A 23,046-nucleotide genomic window follows, 5' to 3' on the forward strand; every position below is an offset into this window, starting at 1 on the left:
GAGTTCTATTTCTTCTGGTATCGATAGTCGAATTTTGTTTCTCTCACAGGCAGAAGTGCGTTCCATTTCCAGTAAACTTATTTCACAAAGCACTTCTTGTTGAATTTCTTGCAGATCTATTCTCGGGCAGAAGTACTGCTGTACTCTTTGCATGGTTTGTTTGAATATGCGAAGGTGGACAGAGACTTCGTTGTGATTGGGATGAAAATGGCACGTCATATGAAAATTACACGTCATCTATATCGCGACCTAAAATAATACCAATTTTTTTCCAAAATTTTTGATCATTGAGAATTTCATTTGTTTCTTTAGTATCAATTCATATTTTGGATAATGCACCTGCATTAAGTTTCCCACGTTTGTATACAATTTTATGGTTGAATTTGTCTAATGTTATTCGCTATTTAACGAGTTTGGAGTCTGGGTTCTTTAGAGAGAAGAACAATTGGAATGGTTTGTGAACGCAAACAATGGTCAGAGTTCTTTTTCCGTGATATCATAATTACGTTGGGAATCGTTTTGTGTATGTGATGCGTAAGCGATTGTAAGATCTTTTCCAATAGTTCCTTGCCAAAATATTGCCCCGAGATCTACATTACTGGCGTCTGTGGTCAGATAGAATGGTTTTGTGAAGTCGGGAGACTGGAGAATCGGATCGTTGGTCTCGAAGCATGATATTGTGCCGAATTTTTAAGAAGTATCTATAGTATTTTATTTGTCTTGTGGTCTTGGGTATAGGATAATTTTTAATGGCTTATATTTTATCTGGGCTGTAGTGAAGTGGAGAAAACGATTATATCATCAAAGTAGAAAAGGCATTTTTCGTTCTTTATACCTCGCAGTATATTGTCCATACCCCGCTGGACATTAGCCAGAACAGTTTTCAATCCGAATGGCATTCTGAGAAACTCCCAGTGTCCGGATTCGGAGCTAAAAGCTGTTTTCTCTATCTTGGCCATCTTGAGCTGATGGAATCCAAAGGCTGATCCAAAGCTGTAAATTATTGAGATCTGCCTAACTTGCCTAATTTTTCCTCAATCGTTTTGTTGCTAAGGTGTCTATAGTCAATTACAACACGAAATTTAACTTTATATATACATATGAGCGCATTCAAAGCAGTTGAGCTCGGTCGGATAATTTTGTGCGATTAATAAAGATTCTAGTAATTCACAACTATGAAATTTTTGATGTGGGATTATAATTTCGCCATTTTTCACATCGGTTTTTGTTTTGATAACTTTTTCCATTCTAGAATCGGTAGTAATAGTATTTATGTCCTTTTCAGTTTTATGAAAGTTTTAAAAATTTTATTCTGTTTTGTGGAGTCATTAACCAACCGCTGGAAAGGTCCAAGTTGGCTTTTAGCAATTTTGAGTTATCTAGGCCAATAAGCCCTTGGAATACACTATAAAATTTGAGATTCAAATTACCATCGGAACAATTGAAATTTTTTTTGAAAAGAGATTAGAGTGCTATCTTCATGGGCAGACTCATGATACACTTATTCAACAATAAATGGGTCGTAAATTTCCTGAAAAATATTGAAATGCACAATCGGGATTTATGAAGGATCTTGTTGATACAGAATCTATCAATAGTTTAATGTTATACTCGGGGAATATTATATAGAGAAACTCGCTAAATTTAAAGATATCGATTCGGGTGCTAAGACTTGTCTGTTTTCTGCGGCACTTTAAGAAAATTTGTAGAATCTTTTGCTCTGTTTTGCTCTTCAAATTGATATTGCTCTTCTCCGGGGTATGAATCATTAGGATAATAATAGTGTTGGAGTCTCGAATATAGGCGTTGGAATTGTTTTGTGGTCGAAAATTTCGGAAATGATTTGGATTTGAAGAACTTGGGTGTGACTTCCTAGTATATGAAAGCATTAGTTGATTCTTCAGTGTTTCTTGTAAATTTGGATTTTGATTTGGTTTAAAAACGTTATGACTCTGCTGCGATCTGACAGATGGAAATGGTTTTTGTCTTCTAAAGGATCTGAAGAAATTATAGGGTATATGAACCTTAAATTGAACTGGATTATAAATATTAAAATTGTGTCGTTGTTTAAAAGGTTAAGTAGAAAATTATCTCGACCATTCCCATGTATATATATATATATATATATATATATATATATATATATATATATATATATATAGATATATATATATATATATATATATATATATATATATATATATATATATATATTATTTTTGCATTATTTATTATTTTATAATCTAAAACATTTTTTTTCTACGACCGTGCGTTTTAACCCACTTTCCCGCACGCATGCGGGAAAGTGACATTCTTCAAAGGAGAAACTGGTTTGATATCAGTTGCTATGACAACCCAAGCGTGTAATTGTTACTAAAACGTCAAAGTTGTTCAAAACGTCTTGGAAGTGACCGAATAAGAACAATCTTCTTTTAAATTAAACCACATTAAACCGAATCCGATACAATAATATTAATGGATTCATCCGACGAATAACTTCCCGAAGCCGTTTTGAAGGCTGCAAATGAAGCTAATTCCGAGCTGTTACCTGCCAAATCCAGACTAAAGTATGAGAAGCAATACGACCATTTTGTTACATGATGTAAGGAGAAAGGGGCCAAAACTTATAAGGAAGAGGTATTTCTGGCGTATTTTTCAGACCTAAGTAAGGTTTTGAAATCTAATACATTATGGTCCCGCTATTCGATGGTAAAAAGTTTCTCTGTACTACAAATGACTTAAAACCGTTGCCGTCACCGTCATCGTCATCTTTATGCGACCTGCAACCGATGCCATCTTCACCGACGTCACCTACCTTCCAGTTGAAACCAAATAACTCTACTGGGCCGGCAATTCTTACTGGTCTACAGAATACAACAAATTGTGTTTTCAATATTAATATTTATAATAATTAATAGTTTTTAGTTAAAATTTTGTATATTATTATGTTTGTTGGAATAAAATAATTTTTGAAAAATGGGTTGGTATACTTTTATGTATATACGGTCGTAGAAAAAATAATGTTCCTAACTCATGCGTAAAGTGTCTTTCCCGCACTTGACCGCTTGCCCGAACTCCGCTCCGCGTCGTTCGGGACAACTGCAGTCGCGTGCGGGAAAGTATCACTTTCCGCACTTGTTAGGAAAATAACTATTTTCTTCGTCTAGTAATGTATAGAAGTATAGTAATGTGGAGCGAAAAGAAATTCTAGTGCATAATCAACAAATTTATATTTCAAAGTGTAGGATTCATATAACACTACTAATGTGGCTTAAACTAAGTTATAGATCATATTTGATTGACAAAAACAGGGCATCGGTTGACAAATGACACTTTTAATTTACCAGGCTGTTGTTCCCAAGGTTCACCGTCTACTTGCATTGGAGCTTTTTGTTTCAAGTGAATCTACAAGATAAAAATAAACAGTTTTAAAATATGGATTGTTGTAACAAATAATCTATCTTTTAAGTAATATAACCAAATAAACATGGCATTATGATTTAAAGATGTATTCAATCAAAATACGATTATTCGTCTGAACGATCCCCCTATATATTTCAAAATATGTTTTGAATTTAGGCGTCAACATAAACTACATTTATAACAGTTTTTAGCTTTGAGGAGGTAAAAAAACTGCAGGATTATATATATATAATGAACGAGGTCACACAATATATGAAAAAGTAAATATACACTACTTAAAATTGAGATTACAACTGCCAATCACAAACAATTTATGAACACATCGAATAACAAATTCCCAGTCTTAAATCCGCCCCGACAATATAAAGTAATGCACCAAATTCATAAACAAACCAATTCATTTAAAAAAAATTACTTCAAATTTGTCAAAGTTTTATTCATACTAGCTTTGAAATTTGTAAGATAAAAATGAAAATTTCATTCAAATTGTTTAGGTCTTTTTCACTTTTGAGTTTTTATTTATATGAACTATTTTTAAATTTTTTTTTTATTTGATTCCGCTTCAAGAATTTTTGAGTATAATTGATATATTTTTGATATTCATGATATCGTCCCTTCAATGGTAAACTCGCGAATCTGCAAAATCTCAATTATTCAGGGGAGCAAAAAGCAATTCGATTTGTTTCCCTAAAATCAGTTTTAATTCTTTTTAAATGTTATTTTTGCCTATAATGTATAACTTGAGGCTATTTTGAAGGCTATAAGAGCAACTTTGAAAATTTTCGATTTTAAAGGCCTAAAACGCAGATTCGTTAGTTTACTGTGGTACACATTTGGTAATTATTGTAGTTTGACAGTAAACTAGCGAATCCGTAATAATTATTGTTCCAAATTTAATGTTATTATTCACTCAATTGTCGGTTTTTATTACACAACTTCGCTATACTAATGCACAATAGTTTTAGGGTACATATTTTAATATAAAAAAAGTACTTAGTCCAAACCAAATACAAGAACAAATTAAAAAATATTTATCGTTATCAAAAATTAAATCTCAAAACTAAACGAAAATTAATAATTATAAGATCAAATTAAAAAATACAAAATTAACAAAAATTAAATCTCAAAAATCAACTTAGATTAATCCTTAGAACTTATTATTCAGAATAATCAGACTCTTCCAGCTGATCTGGTTCTGGCAAGTTGTCTCTTGCCAATTTACTTGTAGGTAAATTATCATAGTAATCGTGATTAACTTTGGGTATCACTAATTCAACACAAAGTTTTTTTAAGTCTTTCTTTTTTGCATTCGAAATCGGAATTCGAGAAGAATACAGTTTTGCAGGCTCTGATATTATTACAGGACGCCCTCGTAGCTTCTTCAAAGTACATTTAGTGTATGACGTACCGTTGTAACTATTTTTAAAAAAAATTGTCTCTGGAGCCGATTTTTCATAATGCAGCCACACTGCATTGCGAAACTTAAGTTTCTGACCTGACTCGTCTTGGAAAACAGATTTTTTAGATTGGTTAAAATCTATGAAATCATCGTGTAAAAGATACGTGACGTCATAAGGTCTTGGATTTGATCGTGCTGTTCTTATCACTTGTGCCCAGCCTTCTGGGGTGTATATAGGAATATTTTTCGATTTCTGCTCTATCTTACCGTGAATGGAGTCGCATTCCATTTGGGTGTGTCCAGATTCGAAAAACTTGTGATCTATCACCTCAAGAACAGGGTGTACTTTTAGTAAATGGAGACACATTATAGAAAAAGTTACGTTCTTTTGCTGCCCTGCACAATTATCTGACATCATTCGAACATGCCTTATTTCTGGTTTATTCATTATAAAATTGTAAATACAAGTAGAAATTTCCACACTTCCCCGCTTTCCTTCAGTTTCATCCCAAAGGTAACAGGTAGCATCAGAATTTCCTAAGTTATATGTCGTAATATTGTAAACTGCAAGTTTTCTGACATAAAACAGAGGCCCGGCTGCACCCTTAGGAGTGTTAAGAACTGACTGTAAGTCAAAGTTAAACGCCAAAACAGACGTATCTTGCCTTGCTGTTTCTTTATCCTCGTCCCTGCATTGACGTGCAGCTTCCTTGCGTTTTAAATGATCACCATGACTATTGTTTTGGTCATCATTTCCCTCTGTATTTTTATGAACCTCACAGGTTTTACAAAAATCTTTTTTTGGTTTATGGAATGTTAACTTGTATTCTCTAAACACCCTCCTGTACTTTTCAAAACACACGGGCTTACTAGAAATTTTCTCACACTCCAGTTTATATAATTTATACATAGTTTTAATTGTTAATGAAGAATCAAGATATTTATATTCTGATTTTTTACGGCAGTAATGGGATTCCACAGAAGGAAAGGAAAGAATATGCTGCCTAAAAAATTTCTCTGAATTCTCATCTGTTTTTTGTGGTGGTGCCTTCTTTCCTCTCATATCAGGTAGCATTTGGCCTACTAACCTTAGCTAAAGCACCCCTAATAGTAGCTTCTGGAATATTTAGAGTATATAAAGTATCTAACCCGTGAAATGTTTTATAAATTTGTAACCTGCCATCTTCAGGAATTAAATCTTTACACTTGTGTTTAGGAAGATTCAAGCAACGAGGAGCTATAATAGGTCTAGCAGGAATATTTTTACCAGTAGTTGTTTTATAAGATTTTCCCTTGAGTCGATTCGCTTTTTCAACTCTTCTTTTCCAGAGAGTAGGGTCTGATACCTTCCTTTTCTTCGGTGTTGCCTGTTTAGACGGAGAAGTAGTTTCTTTGTTTGATATTCTTTCCTGTGGTAATTCATTAGTATTTTCTGTAGCACCTGAAAAAAATTTGAGCTAAAATTAATCAAGGTTATGCATACTTGTTTCCAAATCACTCAAATTATCCGATGGAGGTTGGTAATCCTTATCAAAAACACTATCATCTGAGCTGAAAGCATTTTCCAGATCCGAACCGAAGGAAGGAATAGGTGACGATTCTCTAGAACCTACAAAAGAAAAATCATTACTTTTGTCAAAACCTTGCCGAAATAAAACTTTTATGTGAAGTTTGCAGAGTTGTAGGTACAAAATGTAGATCAAAATTACTTACAAGGTAAAGGCAAAACACGCGAAGTGGATGGAATTGGCAAATCTTCATCTACTGACGTTTTCTCCTCAGTTTTCTCTAAAATTGCAAAAAAAAATATATTTTTAGTGCTTTGATTATCACCACTAGAAGCTTTTAAATTATTTAATTTACCTTTTTCATGTTGCTTTAATGCCATTTCCACTAGCCTCTTCGATCTACTCATCATGTTTTCAAGAAACTTCACTATTTAAACTTAACCGATGAATTAATTTCAATACAGCACCAACAAACGAAAAAAGCATTAGTGCTTCCACCCGAAAACGCAATATGCAACTAAATGTTAATCTATACTACAAAATTGTTAAATGTCCATAAGTTACGCGAGTTTACAACACGCTGATAACATTTACGAAATAGCTCACAACAGTAGACTAACGAATTCGCCTATTCGCGAGTATACATTGGTAAAGAGATGCATGTGTTATTAAAATTCACTACGGTAAAGTCACCAATCTATAAATTCGCTACTTTACAGAGGTCGAAAAACAAGATTCACGCAGTTAGGTGAGTTTACAGTGGCAATATCTAGTATAACGAAACGAGCTACAGATACGCGAGTCTACCATAGTGTGTATTGGTCATCTTACATCCAAATGCACCAATAACCCCAAATTCGCAAAAATTGCAGATTCGCGAGTTTACCATTGTAGGGACGATATGCTGATAAAGTTTAAGTTTTTCAAGGTATTGATGACTTTTTAGTCTATTCTCTACATAATGAGATGTCTGTTTTATGTAAAAGGTGTCACAATAATTTATATATATATATATATATATATATATATATATATATATATATATATATATATATATATATATATATACTCCATACGGTTAGCGTAATCCTCTGTATGTAGGTGCTGTACTGTCTGTACGTGATAAGGATATAAGCCTTGTTCTGGAGTGTGTTTATCACCCTTTTTTGTGGAATTCCCAATTGAGTGGCAATTCTCCGTGAGCTATTAGTTGCATCTTCTTCTACTAGATGCAGATTATTTTTCACTTCTACCAAACCTTGTCGAGTAGTGCGTTCAGATGATATATTAGCACTGGGAAGCTTACCAGTCTCGCACAATTTGTTAAAAACTATAATAAATACGTTTTTATCAGGATATCTTTGGTGTGGAAAATGCTGACGATATTCTTCAGCAGCAGCTGTAGCATTTCCGTTACAAAAACCAAAAACAAACACCATATTTACATATTCTAAATTTGAATAAGTATCTGGCATTTTGCAACACTAACAATCACATAAATTCGAAATTAAACGTTCAGTTACTGTTCACTGTACACTGACAGTTCATCAAAACGTCAGAATTATCACATGCCTTTGAGCCTCGAACATGGCATACTTTGATAATGTTAAAATTCAGATATAAGTGGAAAGCTAGATGAAATTTTTAATTACTCCATAACTTGAAAACAAATGAAAATCAGATGACATATGAGTTTTTTTACATTATTTTCACGCGTATAATACACTCCTGCGCTCCTCCCGACTCACCCTGTATAAGCGGTTTCTTATTGGGAACGTGGCAACGAAACACCAAAATGGACTAACTTTAATAAATTTTCCGAGCCTTCGAATACTTATGTATTCATCGTCTGGGAGTAAAATTATGGTCAAATACAATATAAGAAATATACAGTGCTTTTCAGATAAAAGTATCCACCTTTAATAACTTTTGTAATACTGGTATTTAGAAAAAATCCAAAAACACGTCAATTTATGCTGGAAGGGGCAAGCATTATGGCTTATTTAAACTTACTGGAAAAGCCACCCCCTCACCCCTAGCAGCATTCCCTTTATTTTTTTAAATTACTTTTCATATTTTTTATGTAAAATTTGGATACTCCTCTTTGAGCTGATTTCAAAAATGTATAATACTTGTAGGTTAAAGTGGTTAGTTTATGAGATAAACAATTTTTCTTTTAAGAGCACAAATTTTACTTATTATTTACTTTCACCTTATTTGCCTGTACTAAAATGGGTTGTACAACAGTTCAAACTCTTTAATCTTTTTAACTGTGCTATTTATTCTACTTAAAAAATCCAAACAACAAAAAACTCTACTTTTTATTAAAGTTTGACATTGTCAACTAGAATTTGTAGTCACTATTGATAGTGTAATTTGATACATTATTTATTTTGTTTCTCTGAAATGGTTTACTCTTTGCAAGAAAGAATTGAAATTGTAGATATTGGGCTGAAAGTGATCCACATATTATGCGTGAATTCCATACACAACATCCCCAAAAGTTAAACGTTTGGTGTGGTATCCTAGGTGACCACATTGTCGGACCTTTCTTCATCAACGGAAATTTAAATGGTGAATCATATCTTGAGTTACTCAGGGAAGGGGTTGACCCACGTATTACAACAATAATAGAAAATGATGATAACCTTTCCGAAGATTTACTGGTATTTCAACAAGACGGAGCTCCCCCACACTATGCTATGCCTGTCCGACAATTTTTAAACGAAACATTTCCCGCTCGTTGGATAGGTAGAAGGGGGCAGATGATGGAGTGGCCACCTAGGTCACCGGATTTAACACCCCTAGACTTCTTTTTATGGGGGTATTTAAAAACAAAAGTTTATGCTACCCAACCAGAATCTCTGGATGATTTACGAGAGAGGATAGAAAATGAATGTCGACAATTAAATCCAGCCGTATTAAGCAATGTCAGAGAGGCATTTCAAAATAGATTATACCATTGTATGGAAGTGAATGGTACTAATTTTGAACACTTATTGTAACTTCATAATAAATAGCACAGTTAAAAAGATTAAAGAGTTTGAATTGTTGTACAACCCATTTTAGTACAGGCAAATAAGGTGAAAGTAAATAATAAGTAAAATTTGTGCTCTTAAAAGAAAAATTGTTTATCTCATAAACTAACCACTTTAACCTACAAGTATTATACATTTTTGAAATCAGCTCAAAGAGGAGTATCCAAATTTTACATAAAAAATATGAAAAGTAATTTAAAAAAATAAAGGGGATGCTGCTAGGGGTGAGGGGGTGGCTTTTCCAGTAAGTTTAAATAAGCCATAATGCTTGCCCCTTCCAGCATAAATTGACGTGTTTTTGGATTTTTTCTAAATACCAGTATTACAAAAGTTATTAAAGGTGGATACTTTTATCTGAAAAGCACAGTATATAAATGTATAACAATAATAAAATTTTACTTACAATATTAAATTCAGATTTTCGGTGACTTTTGATAGTATTATTACTTGTATAAAATTTTAAACTCATAGAATTCAAAATTCAATATTCAAAATGACGTTGATAGAAATAATGATTGATTGAAATATTGATTCTGGTTACTATATGAATTTTCATTAATTTTTAATTGGTTAGATTTGAATGACGTATAATTTTTATAGCTTAGATAAGGGTAAGTTGTAGTGAATGATGTTAAATATTGATTGGTGAATTTATGGATAACATCAAATTTCAATAGGTTAGATCGTTATGAATGTTTTTTGTAGATTCATATTTCATATTGTTTCCTTCATGATAGACATGAGTCGTTAATGAACATCTATAATAGATTGAATATTAAGTGTTTGACTATATGCTATTTTAATATTGTGTTGTTTAAAGATTCCAGAAAGTTTAAGAGTAACTGATTTTATATATGGTAAAGGAGTATAGATATATGGAATAGAAATGTTGGAAATGACGTTTGAAAACGATGATTCAATGTTTATGTCAATGTCAGATAAATTGTACAAAATTCGTTTTAAAAGATATGGAGGATATCAGTTTTCATAAAAAAGTTTGTAAAGTATTTTAATGATTTTTTTATGGAAAATTGGATCAAAAATTTTGAGGTCTCTATTTTCCATCTGTTTGATCAAATTAATTTTAGTGTTACGTGGGTGATATGAATGGTAATTGATATTCAAACTTGAAAATGACCTCTCACAATTTAAAAGCCGAATAATTGATACAACAAATGAATTCCCTTTGGAAAATTTTTCGAGCAGACAAGTTATTCATAATAAATCATTTCATAAGATTAAAAACAAATAAACTTAATAATCTTATTAAGAAAAAAATCAATTCTGTTCTTAAAACCCACCACCGAATTATGTATTGTTAGAATTGGATGTAATATCCCTATTTACACTTAAATATATGCCTTTCAGCTCTACAACATAAATGGAGCGATATAAGTAAAAATTGCAAACTTAATAAAATAAAGAAACTCTATTAGAATTGATAACATTCATTTTTAACAATACATATTTCTCTTATAATAATAGAAATTACTAACAAATTTTTGGACCAATGGGGTCTTATATATCCCCTATATTAGCAGATTATGTAATGGATTATATCTGGAACTTTGTAATATCTGTTTTACCCTTCAAATTATTCTTCATTAAAAAGTATGAAATATATTATATTTCATCCTTTCCATATAATGAAATTGATAATTTATTATTTTCCTCCAATAGTTTCGATCCCTATATATATACAATTTACTATAGAAAAGGAGAATACTGAAAAATCGTTACCTTTTCTTCATAATAAATTTATATGAAAAATCGTTGCCTTTCCTTGATACTAAATTTATAAGAAACGAAGGTAATAAACTTTTAATTGACTGGTATAGGAAACCAATAAGTTTGGAAGATATATCAATAATCATTCATATCACCCACGTAACACTAGAATTAATTTAATCAAACAAATGAAAAATAGAGTCCTCAAAATTTCTGATCCAATACTTTACAAACATTTTATTGAAAACCCATTTCCTCCATATCTTTTCAAACGAATTTTGTATAATTTATCTGACGTTGACATAAACAATGAATCATCATTTAAAAACATCATTTCTAACATTTCTATTCCATCCATTTATACACCTTCACCATATATAAAATCAGTTACTCCTAAACTTTCTGAAATCTTTAAACAACACAATATTAAAATAGCATACAGTCAAACACTTATTATTCAATCTATTTAATTAAATTAATTAATTAAAATTAAACATAAATCAATAAATTGCATAACATAGTATAAAACATGTATAAAATACCTTGTTTAAATAGTGACAAAAAGTACATTGGTCAGTCGAAAAGGTCACTTATCAGTCGGATAACTTTCCACAAGTCTATTTCTTAAGTTGTATTTGACCATAAGAAGCAGCTCAAAATAGTGATTATTACTTACTTCCACAACTTTAGCTTGCCCTAATCTTAACGGTGCTGAAATTCCTACTTGTAGTTGGGCCATATGAAATGAAGAATAAATGCCAACAACTTCTAAAATACCATCATTATACGATTGTAATGTATTTTCTGAACAAACATCAACACACATACCTGAAAAATAAAAAACATACGATGTGTTATTGATAATTTATCAAAAAAAAATTACTAATTGAAGGTAATAATATAATATTTTATTTTATCAAGCTCAATATTGTTTGCTATTCAAGAACTACCTATGAAGGAAAGGACTGGACTGCAGCTTATACTAAAAAAACAACAAATAATTCATTAGTAACAAAAGTTCAAGATTATTATCTTTTCTCCTCTCGTGAAAGACAACTAAGAAAAATTAAAAAAACCCAACTGTATAATGAAAAATTCTGCTATCTAAAATTGGGGGTATATTTTGAATTAGACGTTCAAAGAATTATTTTGATCTATTCTTTTATTTGTTTTATGTTAAAAATTCCATGGTGATTAAACTTTTGTGTCTGTCGCAATTCTTGCCTTCTATTTTTTATTCAGTACAGATGGTACATTGAATTTTTCTTTCCTTCAACAATAAGCATAATTGGCAGAATCTGATGTACAGTGATCTTTTTCAAAACACGTAAGAAAAAATATTGGGAAATTGATAACCTAATATGAAAATACAACCTTATCGATAGAGATAAAATAAAAAAAAAATCTATTGAATGCTGAAATACCAAATGTGAATAAAGTTTTATCTGTAGGTCCTAATTTTGTCCGAAATACAGTACCAGTAGGCTAAATAACTAAACAAGAAATAAAATAACATCTGGTACTTGTAATATTATCTCTTATTTTAAAAATAAGTTGGAAAACAAAAGAATGATATTGTGTCTCGAAATGAACTATAACCAAAGAATTTATAAAACAAAACAAACATCTCAAAATTTTGAATACAGGTATAAGAAAACTAGATTATCTTTATATATGTATCTTCTGTACTTGTGTTTGTAATTGAACTCCTTCAAAACGGCTAACCGATTTTGATTTTTTGTGTGTATTCAACGGGGTTCGAGAATGGTTTAGATTCACAATTCGATCAACTAGATAATGTTTTATCAATGAATTTATTTATTTTTAAATTGTTGTTGATGTTAGAACGTAGAACATAGAATTCCAGCAGACTGCGCTGCAGTCGTGTCAAATATTCAAAAGTTTATTTGAGTTCCAGTTGCGCCTGATAGATGGCGCTAAGATCAGATTCTAAGTTAGCATAAGTATATTCTAAACTATGGAGACTAGAGAATTCATGTGTATGGAGTATAGTGTCTAAACATTCATACTACTATGCTACTCTATACGATACATATCTGAATTAAGATTCATAAAGGACAGTTCGGCTGAACACATTTGTTACTTTTTGGTAAGTCCATTACTTTCTTCTTACGGATATTACTTGAAACTATTTATTTCGGAATTTGTTACTGTTTCGAAGAACATAATTCTTCATAACATTTTCCTAACCTACATAACTATCGTAACCTTCAATTTTTTTTGTAATTTATAGATTTCAGAGATACAATTTCAAAATTATCTCTCATTTTGAATTATACTGCACTGGAAATAGTGATTATACAAAACAAAGAAATGAAATTATAATTACAATATTTGTTTAGCCCTGTAAACTTTCACTTTTAAAAGTTACCTACATTGGTTGTTGTGTATTTTTCATAGTATTTTATTTCTATAAAAAAGTGCCACGTCTTCGCGGAAGAGCAAGAAATATTTAGAGAACTTAGAAATTTAGAATTTAGAAATTTAGAGAACTATCTACATTATAAAAATGTTGCCACCAAAGCAACATTAATATTCAAGAAAAAACAGAAGCAATGTTGGCTTGAATATTTAAATATTTTAATTTTGTCTAATATATGGAACAAAGTTAAATGTATTAATAATAAGTATCACCAAACTAAAAAACCAAACATAACTCTAGAATTAATATATCAAATGTTAGACTCCTTAGCTCCGCCATCAGTTTTAAGCCCTCTATTTTTATCATCAGAAAATTATAATTTTTCATTTCAGTCAAAATCGTAATTCCTAGGAAAATCATTTATTCTAGAAGAGCTGCATACTGTACTAAAAACGTCGCGAAATATACTGCTCCCGGTGTAGATAGTTTCACATACAAAATGATATATAATATTCCTGAAACAGCTAAAATATTTCTTCTAGATATATATAATAGTTGATGGCTTGGACAAGATTATTCCGATAAATTGAAGGAGATTATTATAACGTTAATACTAAAACCCAATAAAAAACCTGATTTACCGACATCTTTTCGACCTATTTCTTTACTCTCATGCATAACAAAGACTTTTGAACCTTTGATTAAGAATCGGCTGCAGATTTTTATAGAAAGTAACTCCTTGGCACCAAAAGTCAATATGATTTTCGTAGAGGTCAACTGTAGACGCTCTAGCACAACTTGTCTCCGATATCCAATTATCTTTTTCTAAGAACAAATATTTGTTATGTCTCTTTATTGACCTAAAAGGAGCCTACGATGTTGTAGATCTCAACATCCTATTTTCTAAAATGAATATGATGAGTATAAACAAAAAGGTATGTGCTAACATTTTGGAACTCTTTAAAAACCGTAAGATATTTATTCGCGATAACAGTAATGTATTACATGGCCTTAGAATAGTAAATAATGGTTTACCTCAAGGTTCTATTCTTAGCCCTATTCTTTTTAATATCTAAACCACAGACTAGCATGACATTATGGTCGATAATATAAAAGAGAGCTCCATCATGCAGTATACTGTGTCAAATGATGGTTGTATAATCTTGGTTTTAGACTTGCACCAGAGAAATCGGCGGTTTTGTGCTTTACGGATACACCGGCTTCATCTTGCAGACACAATCATAATCAATAAAACCTCCTTTCCTATAGTGGATCATTATTACTTATAAATATCTAGGCATTGTCTTAGACAAAAAACTGCTTAGTCTAATCATGTTAGATTTGTGAAGGATAAATGTGAGAAATCTTCTTCGAACTATTTCTAAAACAAAATGGGAAGCTGATGCAGACATCTCACTTGTCTTTTACAGGCTTATGTACGCTCGCACATGGATTATGGTTGCACGTTAAATGGATCAACCTCTAACACAAACTTACTCATTCTTGACAGAATCCAGTACAAAGCCCTGAGAATATGTTTAGGCGTTATGAAATCTTCCCCATGTCATGCAAGTAAGGCGGAAGCACAAGAGCCTCCACTGAAAGTTAGAAGGCTTTATTTAGCTTGTTATCAAATCATTAAATACAGAGCATTTAATTCATTACTGTTTTCAAAAATAGTAAATTTAAATATACAAAATCTTACCAACAAATACTGGATAAAAAAAACTCTCCGCCACTAGCTGATGCTTTTGTTGATAACCAAAATACTATATATATATATATATATATATATATATATATATATATATATATATATATATATATATATATATATCTCAAATTATGAAATATATATAATTTATAGATGCAAATTTGAGATTATCTTTTTCAAGCCAAACAAAATCTTTCCTGAATACACCGATATTCCTTCATTAAATAATGCACTCATGAAAACTATATTGAATAAATTTGAATATCACACAATTATTTACACAGATGGTTCGAAGAGTGACGATGTAACAGATTTAGCGTTCTATCACTTTAATAATGATATAGCATTTCGTTGCCGATTACCAAATATATGTTCAATATTTACCGCAGAAAAAGCACTAACATGGTGTTTGAAACAAAAAACAAAAGGCATTGTAATCATATCTGACTCCAAATCAGTTCTGGAAGCTCTTCAGGGCTCCTCCTTCAAACATTTCAAAAACAATGTAATTTTCAACATAGAAAACTCACATATTTCATTAGTTCTTCAAATATTAATATAATATTTATCTGGACTAAGGCTCATGTAGGGATCATAGGTAATAAAAAAGCAGATTGTGAAGCCAGGAAATCTATGACGGGAGCAGTTACATACTATCCCCCACAGTAATTACAGAAATCTTATTAAATCATCGAAAATATATGATGATATCGCTTATAAATCTAAAAATCAATACTTCTTTATTTACCCTGAACTGCCAAAAAAAATATCGCACCTTGAATTTCTCAACATAAGTAAATATTACTCTAGCATAATATCAAGAATAAAATTGAATCATGGTCGCTTCCCGGCGCATCTTCACAGACCAATCATATTTTACCTACAAATGAACTGATAGCTTAATTGACGAAACATGGATTCCAATTACCTGTAAATATTTCTACAATAATTTCTCCAAACAATAAATCGGTTCTAGATTCTATCATAAAATTCATATAAACATATAAATAGGGTTAAATTTTAGTTGCTATACAAACCAAAATTATTATGTGGCAAATAGCAGAAGCTGATGCCAACCGCCCCCACTACACACACAAGCAGAATGCATTATTGTCCAGTGTGTATCGGACAAGCACTTGTAATATATTTAGGATGCAAAAACTGCTGTTGACATGATGAAATCACTAAGTAATGTTTTCGAAAGGAAAAGTCCAAGTTATAAGGGTTGTTATTTGTTGCTTACTATGCCCGAGAAATATGACACTGTCATAACTGCCATAGAGACAGACTACTGCCATAACATTGGAGTTCGTGAAAAGCAGACTTATTGATGTTGAGTTGAAGTTCAAGGACAATCATCATAGGGTTTCAGAGAACAAAAACTGTGCACTTATTGCTGGTAAGCAGAGATATACCAACAATGATGGAAAATGCTTTTTGTGTGGAAAGCCAGGTCATTTTGCCAAAAATTGTCACAAAAACAAACATGAAAACAGAGGCAGAGGTCAATTCAGAGGAAGAGGTAGAAAGTATGGAAGAGGATACAGGGGAAAAGCACAGACAAGCATTACAGAGGATGAAATTGTAGAAAAAGAAAACGAAGAAGATATATGCTTCATAACGGAAGTGGTTAATGCAGGTATGGCAAAAAATAATGAAGCAGAAAACCAGTGAGTTTTTAGACATTCAATTTATTTTAGACAGTGGTGCAACTGATCACTTAGTAACTGAAAATGATTTACAGTATATGACTGATATTGTTGATTTAAAGAATAAAATTAGTATTGGGGTTGTAAACGGGAATATTTTTTCAGCAAATATGAAGGGAAAATTAGTAGTTTATTATAAAAATACAAGAATAAATTTAGAAGCTTTGGTGGTACCTAAATTAACACATAATTTGTTATCAGTTAAGCGTATTAATGATAAGGAAAACAGGGTTATTTTTGAGAAAGATAGAGCTGTAATAAAAGGTTCAGGGAAATCTGTAGAATGTGAAACTAGGGGTAATTGATACATTGCAAATTTTACATTTTATAATAGGAGATCTAAACATTCTGTGTGTAGCGCTATAACAGGGGAATTGTGGCATAAAAGGCTTGGTCATTTATCAGATAATTATTTAAAAACTTTGAATTTACCTTTACCTACTAAAATTTGTGGTTCTTGTAGAGAAGGTAAGGCTACAAGGTTATCTTTCAATAATCAAGTTCTTCCTAGGTCCAAGCACATTGGAGAGTTAATTCATACAGACATAGCTGGCCCAATCTGAACTCCCACACAGAATAATGAAAAGTACTATCAAGTTATAATTGATTATTTTGCACATTTTATTACAGTGAATCTATTACAGAAAAAATCGGAGGCACAATTTAATTTAATGAATTATATAAGAGAAGACAAGGTTACAGGTGTTTTAGGATAAGGAGCGATAATGGAGGGGAATTCACCTCATCAGAATTGAAAAATTTTTGTCAACAGAAGGGAATTAGACTTGAGTACACTCTACCCTATACGAGCCAGCAAAATGGAGTGAGTGAGCGAGCAAACCGAACAAGACAAAGTCTGTTTGCAGACATTAATTTGCCAAGGTATCTATGGGGAGAGGCGATTCGAAGCACAGCCTACCAGCTAAATATGTCACCTACCAGATGTGTAGATGGAAATACACCAGCATATGTATTTCTTGGCACGTAGGACCTATCCAAACTGAGAATTTTTGGAAGTAAAGGTTGGTTTTTAAAATCGCCAAACTCTGGAAACAAACTGGAAACGAGAGCTAAAGAGTGCCGTATGGTAGGATACGCACTAACGGATACCGTGTATGGGACCCTGAGACAAATGAGATCATTATAACTAGAGATATTAGGTTTGATGAGACTGACATACTATATAATGAAGAAACTGAAGATCATACTAAAAATATAGGAAACAAAGATAGAGAAACAGAAAAACATGAAGAAAATAATGAAAGAAATGAAAATAGAGAAACTAAAAGAAACGAAAATGGAGGAAATGGAAATGAAAATAATAATTACTCCGAAGAAGAACATATTTTTGAGAGAAATGCGTATCAGAAATCTGAAAACAAGCGACAAATAAATGTACTAAAAAAGTTTACTGACTATGAACTATACTCTGCATACTGTTTCATAACAGAAGGAGATAAACCAAATAGTTATGAAAGTGCAATGAAGAGTGGAACTGACTGGCAATGTGCAATAAAAAAGGAGCTACAAGCTCATGAAACACGTGGTTTCCAAGTTACCGCAAAATTACCGGATAATAAAAAAGCCATAGGCACACGATGTATTTTTAAAATAAAGCAAAACAACATAAAAAAGGCTCGACTTGTTGCAAAGAGATATCAAGAAGAGTGGCATTACAACGTCTATGCACCAGTAGCCAGATACCAGACAATACGAATGTTTATAACATATGCATTACAAAACAATTGGAAAATCACCCAACTAGATATACCCACCGCTTTTTTGTACGGAAATTTAAATATTGAAGTTTACATTAAAATACCAGAGAGAGTAACAGTAAAAAATAAAGAACACAGCTGTTTACTGTTAAAAAAGGCACTTTATGGATTACAAGAAGCTCCCAAAATGTGGAATGAACGTTTTCAAGAATTTGCCAATAAAAACGGTTTGAAATGCTCTGGTAATGATTTTTGTTTGTATATGGGGGTGATGTGTATTTACTTATTTGGGTTGATGATATTATAGTAGCAGGTTCACCAAATGATAAAATAGTAAATGCTCTTGAAAAAGAATTTTCTGCTAAAAACTTAGGTGACTTAAAAAATTTCTTAGGTATGGAAACCAAAAATGTTAAGAATAACAATACTCCAGGATTGTGCTGCCTTAGTAAAGTAAACTGCCATTATTAACTGCGCAATATGAGCCACTGCATTCATTGCTTCGTGGTAAAAATCCCAAATAAAGATTTGTTGTGCCAAAAACACGTTTGGTGAAGTATATATAAGCGGTGTTTTATTGGGAACGTAGCAAGGAAACACCAAAGTGGACTAAATTCAATATATTTTCAGAGCTTTCGAATACTTATGTATTCATCGTCTGGGATTGAAATTACGGTCAAATACAATAAAAGTAATATGTATGGATGTATAACAATAATAAAATTTTACTTACAATAATTAGTTAAGATTTCCGGTGATTTTTGATATTGTTAATGCTTGTAGATTATGAAGATTGTAAATTATAAGATTATAAATGACGTTGAATTTTTATAGGTTAGATAAGGATATGTTGTATTGAATGATGTTTAATATTGACTGGTAAATTTATAGATAACATTAAATTTCGATGGGTTAGGTTTGAGTGAAGTGAGAAAGTGAAGTTGAAATTAAAAATTAATGAAAATTCCGATAGTAACCAGAATCAATATTTTAATTAATCAATATTGCGATCAACGTCCATTTGAATATTGATTTTTGAATTCTATGTTTTTAAAAATTTATACAAGCATTAATACTATCAAAAATAACCGGAAATCTTAATTAATTATTGTAAGTAAAATTTAATTATTATTATACATTTATACATATTTCTTATATTGTATTTGACCATAATCTCAGTCCCAGACGATGAATACATAAGTATTCGAAAGCTCTGAAAATATATTGAAGTTAGTCCACTTTGGTGTTTCCCACGTTCCCAATAAAACACCGCTTATATATATATATATATATATATATATATATATATATATATATATATATATATAATTAGTTTTTTAGTTTTTAAAAAAGAGTAAGAATTATTATTTTGATAATCATTGTGGAGGTGATCTATTGATTAATATGAATGCGCTAATTGACAGTGTCAATATCATATTTTGATAAAGACTTAAAATTAGTCAAAACCTCAATTTTAAAGACTTGCCGTTTTTCTAGTTTTTCCTCTTTTGTTAGTGGCAATATATTTTCGATATTATTTCAATCTTGGGTTGTAAGCTCCTCCCATTGCCAACCTTCGCTTTCTGCGTTTAATGTTTCTTTGGAATACTTTTCCCATATTTGGATCGTTTTCATCTATTATAGTTTCCCCTTACTTATTTTTTGTATAAATAGTGTTGTGCTCAGCTTGCCCTCTATTGAATTTTTATAGAAATTCTTCATTTTTTTGTTCAGAAAACTTCCTTGAATGCGTCTAATTATGTTCTCCATTTCTTTGCGTTTCTTTACTCTACACGTTTTCTTTGTTCTTCATACAGTTTCTCATCTTTATCTATTTCGGTCTGTAACTTTTCTGTTTGGTTCATTTTCTATTATCAATTTCTTCTTTAACTTTGTCATCGTTCCTTTTTCCCTGCCATTTTCTGTGGTATTAATGTGGTTTTCTCTTAATGTTTCCATTCTTCAATAATATTATAGCTCTGTTGTTCTGCTAGGGTTCTCTCCCTTCGAATTTTTTTGTTGTTTTATTATCTATGAGCTTTCCTACCTGTACTTCGTGCTGCCGATGACGAGTCCCATCACCGTTGCAAAATTAACCCTTCCTTTCCGTTGTCGTTTGTTTCTTCGTGCTTACTATGTTTTCCTATTACTGGCATATATATTACCTCTTTGCCTATTTTTGCATTGGAATCGCATATCACTGTTTTAATGTCTTTCTTTGGCATCGCGTTAAACTTCTTCCATTTTTTCATAATATTTTTCTTTGATTTCACCTTCTTCTCCTTCGGTTTTTGCATGTATGTTCAATATTTTTATATTTTTTTGTGCATTATGATTTCTAGATAACACATTCGCTCAATTTTGCTATAAACGTTTTCACTTCTCCAGCATTATATCTGTCAATCAAGAAATCTGTCCCTATAGCCCTTGTGATATCTCCACTATTAAAGAATATGATGTTTCCTTCTTCGTTTACAAATTCCCCTTTTTGGTTTATTTCTTTTATTGCTAATATGTCGATTTTATATCTATTTATTTCCTTTGTTAAAGCTTTCAGTGTTCTTTTAGCATATGTACTTCTAACGTTTCATTGCCCGGTCTGATTTTTGTCATACGTTTTGCTGGGGTGTTTGGTACTGCTAGTTTTTTGATAGTATGTTTTGACTTTTTTACAGCTTATTCTCTTCCAAGTGCCTTCTATAATTGTTGGGAAAATCCTTGTACATATGGTAGGGAAAAATGTTTTATGTTTTAATGTTTCGTTTCTGTTTTGTTTTTAAATTGATTTTAGTATCTGTTTATCCTTTTCTTGAATATGTTATTTATCATTTTTTCCGGGTAATTATTTTCTTTCAATGCAGTTTTTGCTTTTTGAATAGCTAAGCATCTAAATTCAGGATCTGATAGTTGGATGGATCTATCAGCCAAACTTATTATCACTGATCTTTTTTGTGACATAGGATGACACGAATTGAAGTTTAAATATCTTGAGGAGCAAGTTGGTTTCGTATACCATTCTGTTCTTATGTTATTGTTACTTTTATATAAAGTGACATCAAGAAAATTGATTCTATTATTTTGCTCAACCTCGATTGTGAATTGAAATTTTTCATGATAGGAATTGAATTTTTTACTTATGTTTTCAATTTGATTCTTTGGTACAGCAGTAATGCAATCATCTACATATTGGAAAAAGAATGGAATATTTATATCAAGTTTGCTTAGAACCGTTTCCTTAAGATCTTCCATTACTAATTGTGCTATAACACTTGAAATCGAAGCTCCCATAGCACAACCATCAATTTGTTAGTATATTTCATTTTCATTTTGGGCAATATATGTTTTTTGTAAAAATAAACGTTTTTTTTTTAGATTTTTCAGTTGTCAAAACTTTGGCAGATTCATAATTCATATTGTGTCCTTCATGACAGACATGAGTAGCTAATGAACATCTATCAGGATCTATCTGCTATCACTCTTGTGAGAAGTTATCCGACTGATCAGTGACCTTTTCGACTGACCTTAATTTAAACAAGGTATTTCATATACTATGTTGGACAATTTATTGATTGCTATTTTATCTTTTATTTTAGTAAAAATAGATTGAATATCAAGTGTTTGACTGTATACTTTTTTAATACTGCGTTGTTTAAAAATCCCAGAAAGTTTAGGAGTAACTGATTTTATATATGGTAAAGGTGTATAAATACATTCAATAGAAATGTTAGAAATGACGTTTGAAAATGATGAATCAATGTCCGTGTCAATGTGAAATGAATTATATAAAATTCGTTTCAAAAGATATGGAGGATATGAGTTTTCATAAAAAAATTGTAAAGTATGTTATTGTTTTTTTCATGAAAAATTGGATCAGAAATTTTGAGGACTTAATTTTTCATATGTTTAATCAAATTAATTTTAGTGTTACGTGGGTGATATGAATGACAATTGATATATCTTCCAAACTTATTGGTTTCCTATACCAGTCAATTAAAAGTTTATTACCTTCGTTTCTTATAAATTTAGTATCAAGGAAAGGCAACGATTTTTCAGTATTCTCCTTTTCTATAGTAAATTGTATATGGGGATCTAAACTATTGAAGTAAAATAATAAATTATCAATTTCATTATATGGAGGGGATAAAATTATATCATCTACATACTTTTTAACGAAGAATAATTTGAATGTTAAAACAGATATTACAAAGTCCAAGATCCATTACATACTCTGCTAATATAAGTTGTTCAAACTGATGGCCGTTTACTTCAATATACTCATCACACCGTTTTGTCATTGAAAAACGTGTCTTTGAGAATAAATCTGGATGGGATAGAATGATTTCTGTCGCAGCTTGAATTCTAGTTATTAGATCTTATTCAGATTTGATGATTGTTTCGTACACTAAGGACTTCATATAGCCCCATA

At 31.2% G+C, this 23,046-nt stretch overlaps 2 protein-coding genes across 4 annotated transcripts in view; both read right to left on the minus strand.

Annotated features, from left to right (window-relative positions):
• Positions 1 to 3,213: 3,213 nt before the first annotated feature.
• Positions 3,214 to 23,046, minus strand: part of LOC130899699 (diacylglycerol kinase epsilon) — a 114,062-nt gene continuing 94,229 nt past the window's right edge. For 2 of the 3 annotated variants that reach the window (XM_057809840.1, XM_057809838.1), the window contains 2 exons: positions 11,773 to 11,924; positions 3,214 to 3,405 (listed from right to left, as the gene is read on the minus strand). In XM_057809840.1, the coding sequence (XP_057665823.1) occupies positions 3,289 to 3,405; positions 11,773 to 11,924 (269 nt within the window). In that variant the 3' untranslated portion in view covers positions 3,214 to 3,288. Of the gene's footprint in view, positions 3,406 to 11,772; positions 11,925 to 23,046 lie in introns of those variants that run through there. The other variant, XM_057809839.1, reaches the window with a different exon arrangement.
• On the minus strand, positions 4,339 to 5,962 carry LOC130899701 (uncharacterized). The gene has a single exon (XM_057809841.1). It carries the CDS (start codon positions 5,895 to 5,897, stop codon positions 4,581 to 4,583), a length of 1,317 nt encoding a protein of 438 aa, XP_057665824.1. The 5' UTR covers positions 5,898 to 5,962; the 3' UTR covers positions 4,339 to 4,580.

This window comes from Diorhabda carinulata, chromosome 11, assembly GCF_026250575.1.
Source record: "Diorhabda carinulata isolate Delta chromosome 11, icDioCari1.1, whole genome shotgun sequence".
NCBI lineage: Eukaryota > Metazoa > Arthropoda > Insecta > Coleoptera > Chrysomelidae > Diorhabda > Diorhabda carinulata.

What these genes read in the sequence shown, in the direction of transcription:
- LOC130899701 (XM_057809841.1), bottom strand. Translation starts at nt 5,897, where the DNA reads ATGCTACCTGATATGAGAGGAAAGAAGGCACCACCACAAAAAACAGAT.